Here is an 11,794-nt window from a genome sequence, read left to right as displayed (position 1 = left end):
ATATTCAGATCTCTAAAATTAAATTTTATAAATTTAAATATTAAATTTATTATTTTTTTGTGATTGCAACTTTCATTAAAATTCATTAAAAAAACTGTGAAAATTCAAACGCAGTTAAATGACAATGATGAATACATGATTAATTGAAAAACATGATCAAATTGCGTGCATTCTTCTAGTCTGATAACATAATTAAGAATTGATAAGATTTTAATGATTTTATATTGTTTATTTGTTTTGAAAATTTTAAAATTAAATCAAAATTATTGATGTTGAATAACATACTATTATCACAGACTATTTAAAACTAATGAACTATATTTTCATATAGTCTGTGCTATGTGCTATTACTCTAAATTACTAAGTACCTCCGACTTTGATGATCTTAACATCTTACTATAAAAAATAAGTACTATGTACATATTGTATTAGCTTAGCATTACGAAAGCACGAACGGAGTTAACATCTTAATTCTTAGTTCGTCTATTTGTCTGATCGCGCCTGTCTAACGATTTGCTCAATACTGCATAAAAAAACCATAGATAATAAAACACACTTATTGTCTATATTGTTTAGATGATAATACCCTCGTCAACAAGTGCCCGTGTGTAGTATTAATCAAATTTATAAGTAAATGCAAATGGTAATTACTAATTACTAATTAGTAATTTTTGTGAAATACATAATTTGATGAAATTCTCTCTCTAGGTGCCCATAATTTAAAAATCTACTAAGGTACTTAATATTTGAAATGTATGTTGTTCAATTTTATGAATAGAGTTTCAAAACATTAAATACTATATTTTCAATTATTTTTAATCAAGTTTTGATCAATACATTTTTAAGTATACCTGATTCAACTTCAGTAGGTGTTCAAAATTCAAATAGATACATAATAGTTAAACTTATTTCATAGAAATATTTATTTAATGATGACAATGAAGAAGTTAATCATTGCAATACATTTTTAACTACATTAATTTGAATATTGTGTTATATTCTTAAATAAACAATTTATGGTATTAATTTTTTTTTATCGCCATAAGTCTATAAAAACATTTGATTTGCAAATGCTTTTACACTAAAAAAAAATTTAATTTATACTCTATTTTAAAATATTATATTTTATTCTTAAATCATGTATATAATAAATTTAAAAATAAAATTACTTGAAGCATTATCAATGGTACCTCTGTTCACACAAACTGATACCTTTAAGTAAGCTCCCTGCAAATGCTTCTTATAAAAATTTATCTATGATGTTTATTATTCATATATATTTATCCTATTTCAGGAATAGTATCCCCTCTATATTATAATTTATATTGTTATTATGTTTTACTAATTTAATCTGTACTCAATGGATCATAAGACATTTTTCATAAGTCCCATCAACTTTGAATAGTTGAGAGATGACAGTATTACAAAATTATATGAATCTTGAACTGCCATGTTTTAATTTCAGATAGACAGAATAATAATAAATACTTTATTTCCGAGTAAGTTTTAATCAAACCAATATACATAATGAAACAGTAATGGAAATGAGTTAGGTATATCATCTATAATATAGACAGGTCAACTAGGGGACGGATTACTGCAGACATCACTTCCTGAATCATCGTTTTCATCATCACTATTTTCTAACTCATTTTTGTCGTCACCTCCGTTCTCAGATGTTTTCTGATTATCTTTAGCCCATTCGATCCTTGGTACCGCACACTTGGGACATAATTCTAAGGTGCTTGAACACTGATGGCACATTGTGTGGTAAGCTTCTTTGACAGTCTTATTATGACATTTGTTGCAGTTTTTGGCTGCTTTTAACATCTTATATTTTTTATACTTTATCTTCCATTCCAATATGTCTTTACATCGAGGGCAAACGCTGTGAATTTGAATGGAATTCATACGTTTGGTACGTACATTTGTGTCATGGAGGTTATTTTTAAACGCAAACCGATTTTGATGTTTTTGTGGCCGAATGCGTGTCGCATTTCCTTTCTGACTGCTCATGGTGTCTACTAAAATTTAAAAAAGTTAAAGCCGGTAAGTGCAATGTGGATTAGAAACATATTGCAAATACAAAGTAGAATACAAATACAAAGAAAGGTACCTTTAAATCAGTATTGAATAGTTCAATTAATAATATTTTTCAATTATTTTTGATTAGTGACTCCGTATTTACTATTTAGTGCAAAATTCAAACTAGGAACACTTAAAATATTAATTATTATTGTCTATGGTACTACCACAGATAAAATTATAATGATAACCTGTAACTGATATGGAAACTATTTAACTATAGATAAGCGAGTTATCCAATACCACGGTAGAAGAAGTATTTACCGCGTTCAAGATAAAAAACCACATATTAAAATTAAGCACTCGTTATTTTGAACTATTTTTATTATTTTTCAACTTTTGTTCAAATTTTCAAATTTTCTTAAAGAAAAACAGCCAATGGCATAAATTCGGCTAAATTGTTAGGGTTGCAATCAGTTTCCCGGTTAGACAGACTTTTGGGAGAGCTAAGCCCCTCATACCCCCCTAAAAAGCAATATATTGTTCTAAATATAATATTATAAGTAAAAAGTACACAATCTCAACAAAATTATTCTAACCTTAAACATATATAATATCTATTGGTGACTGGTATGTATTATGAATATACAATATAAATAGGGTATAATAAATTACCGTCAATAGAATATGTATAATTTTCTTAAACAATATATGAATACATAAAATACTACAGTTCTTTTAATCTAGACTCTAATAAATAATTGTATAAAACTTGTTCAATAATAATATTATATTACCTGATAAATTAATTTACAGATCAAATATAAATAATAATAATAAATTGTTTTATTTGTCAAAATTGTAGTTTTTATATAATGTAAATCAGTAATATAGTTTAACCGCTACTTTAAACTTAATGCATACAAATCAAAAGTTATAAATGAATTTAAAGTAAAAATAGATGCTTACTTTCGACTTCGATATTTTTACAAGAAATTTGTCTATTTTAGCAAGCTGTTGAAATACTTTTAATTTTGCATCGTTCGCGGAATAAGAAATAAATACAAGTGTCAAAAATAAATGAATATGTACCTAAAACAAATGATAATAATTTTAATCTATAAACAAGAAATAGTGAAACACGTTTTCACTATTAATATTCAGCTACCATTGAGATTCGACTCTGCCGATCAAAATAAATACATATTGGTAGGTATATTAATAGAAAATGGTCAAAACCAAAACTATAAGAAAATGTGGGAAGTATATAATATAATAATAATTCCAGTGATTCAAAACAAAATAAAAAATTTGTTCTCAAAATATAAATTAGTCAATTAATTAAATAATTATTGATATTTTAATTTTTTGAAAACTGAAATCGTGGTGATTTTTGGGGTCGCAAAAAGACACTCATGCAACTCTATAATATTTTCAGAGGTCGCCAATGCAACCCCGTGCGACCCCCAGTTTACGCCACTGAAAACAGCTGCAGCCTGAACCTGATACTAGCCTGTTGGATGTTACATAGGCATATTTACCCATGGCCTACTAATAGACTAATAAGTCTATTGCCCATTAAGATTAGGCCTCATTTATGCCATAAACGTAACTTAACCGGGGCCAATGAGGGCAACTGCCTCCCAATCAAAAATTAGTGAGGACATTGCCCCCACCAACTGAACTATACTATTAGTTAATTGCAGATATGCAGACTGTTCTGAGGCAGTGTGAGATGCATAACACACTCATACCTAATATTCTGTTAATTTGCTATACTGTATATGATATACAGCTATAAATATAATAATATAGTGAGATTATCAAAAATTATTTTTTCTACTGTCGATTTTCGCCCTTCAAAGAGCTTCAGGGTATGCAGCTGCATCCCTGCATCCTGCTACCCACTGCGCACGCCTATGAATAAGAAGCGCAATTCATTTACGTCACGGATTTCTCTAACAATTTATATAGCGTGTCTCTAAAGTATCGTATTAACCTAATTACATATCTCTGTAATAAATCAATTTAATTTTATGCATAATTTAATGTATTCAATATAATTTATCTAAATGAGGTCTTATCAACAGTAATCTATATATGTGTAAATTTTGTCAGAAAATTAGAATTTTCTAATAGAACACACATGACTGTTGAAAACCCGTATTAAATATATTTATGTTTCAAGGTCTCACAGAGATACTATTATATGATGGTGACACAGACCTTTAGGCTTTAGACTTTAGGTATAAAATGTTAAGTTGTTTTAGCATTTTATTTTGGCGAATATTTTCTACAATAATTATGACGAGCGTTACGTTCGAGTGAACTAAAAATTACAGTGTGCTACATTGAGCGCCGTCGGTTTGACTTTTCAGTACTTGGTAATGTTAAAAAGCGGGTAAGTCGTAGATGTCACTCTGCTGTACAGTAGGTTACTGTAATGGATGGGATTAAATTTGAATGCAATGATAGGTAACATTGTATACGAAAAACGATTCTGAACGGAGATGATTTGTCAGTCTAGGATATATTATATTTAAATATTGTCATATATTCTATTTTGAAACAAATATTTTATTTTTCAATTAAGACGCGTTTTGCATAAGGCGTGGTTAATCAATTAGTGTAGTTATCATGTAGTTATCATAATTCATAATACCTTATATTATCATAGATATACGAATACCTGATTTGAGGATAAATCGTTATCATTACGCGATTTCATAAAAATTTAAAACTCAAACGCTCATTTTTCCTATAATGACGCTTCAAATTTTGTCTATAGCTATTTGAAGCAAAACTTATGGATAACTTGGTGTTAAATTTTATAACCTTAGATATAAATACAAACAATATTATGAAATTTGAACTACAAAATAATTTGCAAATATTCATGGTTTTGACAAATTTTTGTCAATATTTGAAATTCAAATGATGATAAAAATTTAATTTGAATTTCCGGTGGACATTTTTTTTGTGATAAAGATTGACAAATTTGTAAGGAATCTTGTTTAGATTTAAAAAGAAAATTTTTTATGAATTTCTAGCTTATAATAATTTGCGAATTTTCGTGATTTTTACGTATGTTGTCAAAATTAAAATTTAAATGCTTGTAAAAAAAAAAATGTGACTATACATTTCTTGTATTTTTCAACTGCAATTGTAAAAATATTTTAGGAGCCTAATTCATCTAGATTTAGATTTAAGTTTAACTATTCATAGGTATTTGCAATTTTCGATAATTATTAGTTTTTTTAAAACTAATATCGATAAAAATTCATTTGTTGGGTAGAAAAGCTTAAAAATTTAATACAAGTCTCTATCTTAACATATTGTTACAATAGCAGTTGAAAAATAAAAAAAAATTCATAGAAACAATTTTTTTTATAAGCATTCAAAGTTCAAATTTTGACTAAATGCCTAAAAAATACGGAAATGTTCAAATTATCTTAGACAGAAATTCACAAGAGTTTTTCTTTTTAGATCTAAGATTTGAAAATGTAATACAAGATTCCTTACAAATTTGACAATTTTAACAATTTTAATAAATTTTCACTGAATGTATATAGAGGCATTTTCTATATTTGATACAATTTTCAAAATATTTAGATTTGTTTTGAGCTGTTTACTGACATTTTAATTTTTCAACTTTTTTAGTTTTTTTTCTATAAGTATCGATAAAAATTTATTTGTTGGGTAGAAAAGCTTGAAAATTAAATACAAGGTTCCTAATATATGTTTACAATAGCAGTTGAAAAATAAAAGAAGTACATAGTCACAATTTTTTTTTACAAGCATTCAAATTTTAATTTTGACAACATACGTAAAAATCACGAAAATTCGCAAATTATTTTAAGCTAGAAATTCATAAAAAATTTTATTTTTAAATTAAATATAGAAAATGCCTGTATAAATATTCAGTGAAAATCTCAAGTATCTATAGTCATTTGTTTTAAAGTTCCATCAAAAACTAAAATCGATTTGATCGAAAACTTTTCTAAAATGTGAGCCAAACGGTTCTTAAATTTGTACTAGACGGTTAGGGACATTTAAGACACTTATAGGCAGGTCGTAAAACCACTCGTTGTCATTTAAAACAATATTTCTGAATAAGGTCGTAACACCGTTCACCAACACCTTTATAGCATATAAACTGTATTTTTGTATCAAGTTTTAATAAATTGTGAAAATAAAGACATAATTACATTGTATACATCAGTATTTCATCTCTATGTTGATGTATGAATCGACATTCAGCCGGGACGTAACATTATTAAAAGTAATTTTATCGAAAATATAAATTAATATTAAGTATTACATTTAAATGATTTACATAAGATATTTTTACGATGAGGTTGTACCTAGTAGGTACCTTTAATCACTTTCCAGAAATTACAAACTATATGGTCCATAGATGAGTTTAATGCATATGACACTCATTACTCCTTAGGTATTTCAAAAACTAATAATGTTTTTGGATACATATCTTTCGAAAAATTATATTTATTTATTTTTACTATGGTTATAAGTTTTTAACAGTTATTTATTCTTTTGAAATAAAATATATTTTATTTATAATTTAATATTACATATGAGAATAAGTTTTGGAGTTTTTCGATTCAAAAAAATCAAAATATCGTATTAGTAGTTTTTTAGTTTTAAGTGTGTACTTAATGTATAAACAAGAAGAATTTTGGACTTACATTTTGCAAGGTACCATTCTATTCTGTTCAACAAAACTACTGTTTAAAATTTGATTTTTATGTAGGTAACAAAGTGCTATTTTATTTTTTATCGACTTAAAATTGTATAAAAATATATTTTTAAAACAATTAGTTTATTTGGTATTTTTTTAATTTTATATTATGAATATTGAATACATACTCACTTATTAATTTTCTTTATGGCTACATATTTATTATCTAATTATCATGTGTAAGATACTTGAACACTTGTTTCCTCTGTGTTCTACTACTCTACCACTCTACAAACAACTTAACTGTGTAGCAGGTTTTGACATAAATCACAGTGTTCTGGATTAATTTCATCAAACTTTCATAACAGGTGAGAGTTTAAATTTCTGCCTATCATAGACAACATTATTTAATTAGATATTCTCCAAAATATTGTCTAATAGAGGGGTGTCCAACCTTTTATGAAGACTGGGCCACATCATATAGGTAGAAGTTGTTGTGGGCCACATATTATTTTTTAACAATAATACATTCAAATTTAATGATTAAATTATATTCTATAATACAACAATACATTTTTTTATAATTTTACTATAGCAGAAATATTTTTACAAGTATTAATATTTAATTATCAGTACACAGAATAATATATTTATTTATAATAAACGTGTGCATCGGCCTTTACAGTTTATTTGATATTTTATAATTTTATATTCTTAAAATAAATTTGTTCTCGTAATATTAATATATTACCTATCTACAATTAATTCATGGTTTTTAAATTGAAGTAAGGGCCGCATCAAAATCTACAATGGGCCGCAGATTGGACACCCCTGGTCTAGTATGTTGGATATTTTATTTTAACATAAACCTATATTATGGGAATCATTTGTATTGTAAGTATAATTTGTAAACATAATACGTTCATATTGTAGAAATATGTAACAGTATAGCAAGATTAAATGTACAGTCATGTGTTAGGAGGAGAACATTAAATTAAAAATGACACAAAAATAATTAACTATTAAAAACAAAAATGTATTCTTTAATTTTTGGTATTTATACTTGACAAAAGTAATATTTTGCTTGTTTAAAATGTATTATTTATGTACATAAACACTGTAGTTTTAACACATAAAAAAGAAAATGTTTAATATTAAATTTGTCATATCTTTCAATAAATTAATAAGGAAAAAAAATTACATCTGTAGAAAATTATTATAATATATATTATTCTAAATACCCAACTAGAATACTAACAATATCATCATTATCTATTAGTTTATTTATACCATACACAACTAGTTAAATTATTTTGATTCTAGCCAGTTTTGTTAAAATTTGATTTAGCAAAACCAATATTTGTATTAAGTCAATTATGTCCGTTCTCATATTATAAATATTATTATGGTAACAAAAGGAAAAAAATTATCTTAACAACAACAAATTGACTAAAAAAATTTGCCACGAAAATTTAATATCCGAAATTCCAAAGACTAACAAACATAATGGACCCACAAGTCTGTCATGTCAAGTACACTATCACAAATCTAAATAAACATCGGGGCAATATTATAGGTACAAGTTGAATAATAGCGCAGCTGTGTTAAACACCTTTAAAAATGTTATTTCTGAACAAAATATAATACAAGTATTTCAACAAAACGTTAATTTTAAAACGAAAAAGAAATTTTGGCCGAAGAGTACATAATATTATAATAATTGTTTTATTTCGATTTTTAAACTAACAAAAAACGAACGCCCAAGATTAGAAATAAATACATGTTATTAGTTATATTTAGAAATATAGTAAAGTTATGTATACATAATATGATGATTATGGTTTTCTCTCAGAGTGTTAGCAGAGGTGGTGGTGGTGGTCTGTATTTTTATCTCACGAGTCCCTCAACGCCCCCTACCTTCCCTTCCCTTCCCTTGCCCCCTCTTAATCTATTATAGTACAATATGTATAGGAATCGACTGCACGAGAATAGGCACCCAACAGCCGTCAGTCTTTGGCCTTCTGCTGCACCAAGTGCCCTGAGAAGCTGTTTTTGCCGTTCAACTGATGGCTCACCCCACTGCGTTTGCCCCGGGCCATGTTGCCGAAACACACAGACGAACTGGTGCTGACGCCAGAGTCCGAAGACTTTTCACTGGAAGTACACGAGTTCGGTTTGGCGACGGAGGCGGCGGCAGAGGCGATGGAGGTGTCACCGCCGAAATGTTGGCGGTCGTCGATGGACTTGGTTGCCTTTTTGCTGTACTCGGGTGACGACAGGGCAGCGTCGTTACCGTTGTTGGCCGAAAAACGCGGTTTGGGCGTCGGTTTCGACTTGGCGACGTCAGCGCCAGCGGCAATAATGCGCTGACCGTGTGCAGCTTCCTGAGAGTCGTCACAGCTCGGATCCGTTTTGTTCTCCTCGGTGCTGCTAGAGTCGTCTTCGGGCGCTGTCGACCAGACAATAATTATTATTATAATAAAACAATATATTAATACAACATCGACGTTAAACTCGACTCGACTACGATAGTTTACGTGAGGTGGACGGCTGGATATAATTACAAACAATATATTATAAACTCACACTGATAGTCGTGCATGACTTGGACGGCTGCCAATATTTTTGCTCTCTGTTCAGGCGCCATTATGCCCATGTAGTCCAGGTCAGCTTCCCGTATTTCACAGAACGACTGCAAGTCCCCAAAACCGTTCATCGTGAATACGGACATTTGTTCCTGCGTGAGTCGAATGACACATAACATATGTTATTTAATAAATAGGTAGGTATGTTATAGTAATGCAGGGTTGCATGAAAAATTTATTAATTTAATAGTCCCGTAAAATTTAAAGGCCTAATCACGGACCACTAAATCATGTTCAAGGGACCTAACGTCTGCACAATTGATTCGTTAAATTTTTAGTGATTGTTCATGCAGCTCGGCATTAAGCTACTATAGGTATACAGTAGAATGTTGATGAGTACTAAATCAAATCTATAAATGTATAGATCGATGGAAAGAAATGAAAATCTGTACTCACCTCCATGCCTATGGTCCGCAGTAGCTGAAGCAACGACTTGGGCCTGTGTTTCGAGTTTTGTTTACTCTTCTCGAGTCCGTTGCTTTCGTTCACCAACGGTTGAACCTTTCCAAACTTGAAAGTGCCTATTCTATCACAGCCTTTGACCATTCCCTTCCAGATGCCACTGGCGTTCATGGTAGTCACCAGTATTACGTCACCTTTCTAAACGGTAAACACAAAAAATCTGGGTCAGTATAGTTTCAAAAGACACGGAGGTTTCTAGTCGTTCGTACGTTAAATTTCAACGTGTCTTTGTCATAAGGGTTCGGGCTGCTGTTGGCCACGGCACGTGCCAACGCCAACACTTGCACCTTTTGCGTCCCATCGCAAGAAGTCGGTGATTCTTCTGAGCTATGCGACGCTGCTCCCATTAATGCTTGGGCGCCTAAACATATACACACATACAAATCACAGAGTCATCACAATTATGTCCTGTAGAGTTTGGTAGGCAAGTTATTTCTAACTAAGAAGCAACTGAGGTGAGTAGTCGATAAACGCAAGGAGTGATATGGGGTAAAAGATAATTTTTATATTTGTTATTAAGTGATTTAGATTCATGTATATGCAATATAAGAAGGATCATTTGTCGATAAAAAGTTAACATTTTTTAGGATATTTTGCAAGTATTTACTATAAGAACTTTGGATTATAGGTTACTACTAGTAATTAGTAAGTTACTAAATTGAATATTAAATCTATTATATATTTCGTGTAAAACTATTAGTTGTTAAGGATTATTATTCTTAATACACAAACTCAAATAACTCACAAACTAGAAATCATGAGCTTAACAATTTACAGTAAAAATAATTTTAATAAACACATAATATAAAGGATAAAATGAGGAAGTGAGAATTTTTGGTTATCCTCCTTGTATTCTAGGGTGTGTATGTGTTTGTAAAATAGAAAACTTACTAGAAGTGCTCGGCAGACTCTCGGCAGAACTATGATGACGGTTAGGTCTCTGGTTTTGTTTCAGTTGTTTTGAGGACGTTTTGGATCTATGGTGGTGTTGTCTTTTACTATGACGCTAAAAAATCGAAAAAACAAAACACGTTTTTATTATTTCGCGCAGAAAACTACAGACAGCAGAAACACTTACAGGCGATTGCAGAAATGAATCATCTTGATCGGCGTAGTCCGAACTATGTCCTGGCGAAACCACGTTGTCCATTCCCTATACAAAAACAAAAACATTAACCGACGCCGTTAAGTAATAATTACGCAATCGACAAGCGCTTACATTCATCCTGAGCCTGTGGTAAAGTTCCTGGTCGTAGTCTGATCTGTTGGTTTCCACAGATAACGACGACATTCTAGAACTGTATAAAAACAATACGATTTCAAATATCGGTAAAATAGATTTCTTCATAAGTAGAATGAATAGATAGAATATGATGTAAAAAAAATTTAAAATAAGACACTCAATTCGTTTACGTCACGGATTTATCTAACAATTTAAAATAAATAGCGTGTCTTAAAAGTATCGTATTAAGTTAATTACATCTCTGTGGTAAATCAATTAAATTTTATGAATAATATAATGTATTCAATATAATTTATATAAATGAGGTCTTATCAACAATAATCTAGATGCGTAAATTATGTCAGAAAATTGGAATTTTCTAATAGAACACGGATGACTGTTGAAAACCCGTATTAATTATATTTATGTGTCAAGGTCTCACAGAGATACTATTATATGATGGAGGCACACCATTGGGTGGGGACGCATAATGTTAAGTTGTTTTAGCATTTTATTTTGGCGAATATTTTCTACAATAATTATGACGAGCGTTGAGTTCGAGTGAACTAAAAATTACAGTGTGCTACACTGAGCACCGTCGGTTAGATTTCAGTACTTGGTAATGTTAAAAAGGTCACAGCATATAATATATAATTGTATATACATATAACTATAACGAAAAGTCTGCGCACTTTGAAGTTTGAACTTATTGCTGGTATACCCTAAATGGTATGGTTTTTG

The 11,794-nt window shown here is 29.7% G+C and overlaps 2 protein-coding genes across 4 annotated transcripts in view; both read right to left on the bottom strand.

Moving 5' to 3' along the window:
* Positions 1-1,475: 1,475 nt before the first annotated feature.
* LOC107163872 (uncharacterized protein C9orf85 homolog) lies at positions 1,476-2,258 on the bottom strand. The gene is made up of 2 exons (XM_015511477.2): positions 2,117-2,258; positions 1,476-2,024 (listed from the first exon to the last, which is right to left on the bottom strand). The coding sequence occupies exon 2, from the start codon at positions 2,014-2,016 to the stop codon at positions 1,579-1,581; it is 438 nt and encodes a 145-aa protein (XP_015366963.1). The 5' UTR covers positions 2,017-2,024; positions 2,117-2,258; the 3' UTR covers positions 1,476-1,578.
* Positions 2,259-7,259: 5,001 nt separating this feature from the next.
* The window catches only part of LOC107163882 (uncharacterized), a 93,264-nt gene continuing 88,729 nt past the window's right edge, over positions 7,260-11,794 (bottom strand). For all 3 annotated transcript variants that reach the window (XM_015511496.2, XM_089228232.1, XM_089228231.1), the window contains 7 exons: positions 11,051-11,129; positions 10,910-10,984; positions 10,723-10,837; positions 10,041-10,192; positions 9,766-9,969; positions 9,311-9,461; positions 7,260-9,173 (listed from right to left, as the gene is read on the bottom strand). In XM_015511496.2, coding sequence (XP_015366982.1) covers positions 8,731-9,173; positions 9,311-9,461; positions 9,766-9,969; positions 10,041-10,192; positions 10,723-10,837; positions 10,910-10,984; positions 11,051-11,129 — 1,219 coding nt within the window. In that variant the 3' untranslated portion in view covers positions 7,260-8,730. The remainder of the gene's footprint in view (positions 9,174-9,310; positions 9,462-9,765; positions 9,970-10,040; positions 10,193-10,722; positions 10,838-10,909; positions 10,985-11,050; positions 11,130-11,794) is intronic.

Source organism: Diuraphis noxia, unplaced genomic scaffold (assembly GCF_037042655.1).
Source record: "Diuraphis noxia isolate RWA-SAM2 unplaced genomic scaffold, SU_Dnox_SAM2 contig0005, whole genome shotgun sequence".
Taxonomy (NCBI): domain Eukaryota; kingdom Metazoa; phylum Arthropoda; class Insecta; order Hemiptera; family Aphididae; genus Diuraphis; species Diuraphis noxia.
The sequence above is the reverse complement of the archived record's forward strand: the minus strand, read 5'-3'. Positions and strand labels throughout refer to the sequence as shown.

Bases quoted from the DNA above. Each gene is read 5' to 3' on its own strand.
- LOC107163872 (XM_015511477.2), bottom strand. From the start codon at position 2,016: ATGAGCAGTCAGAAAGGAAATGCGACACGCATTCGGCCACAAAAACAT.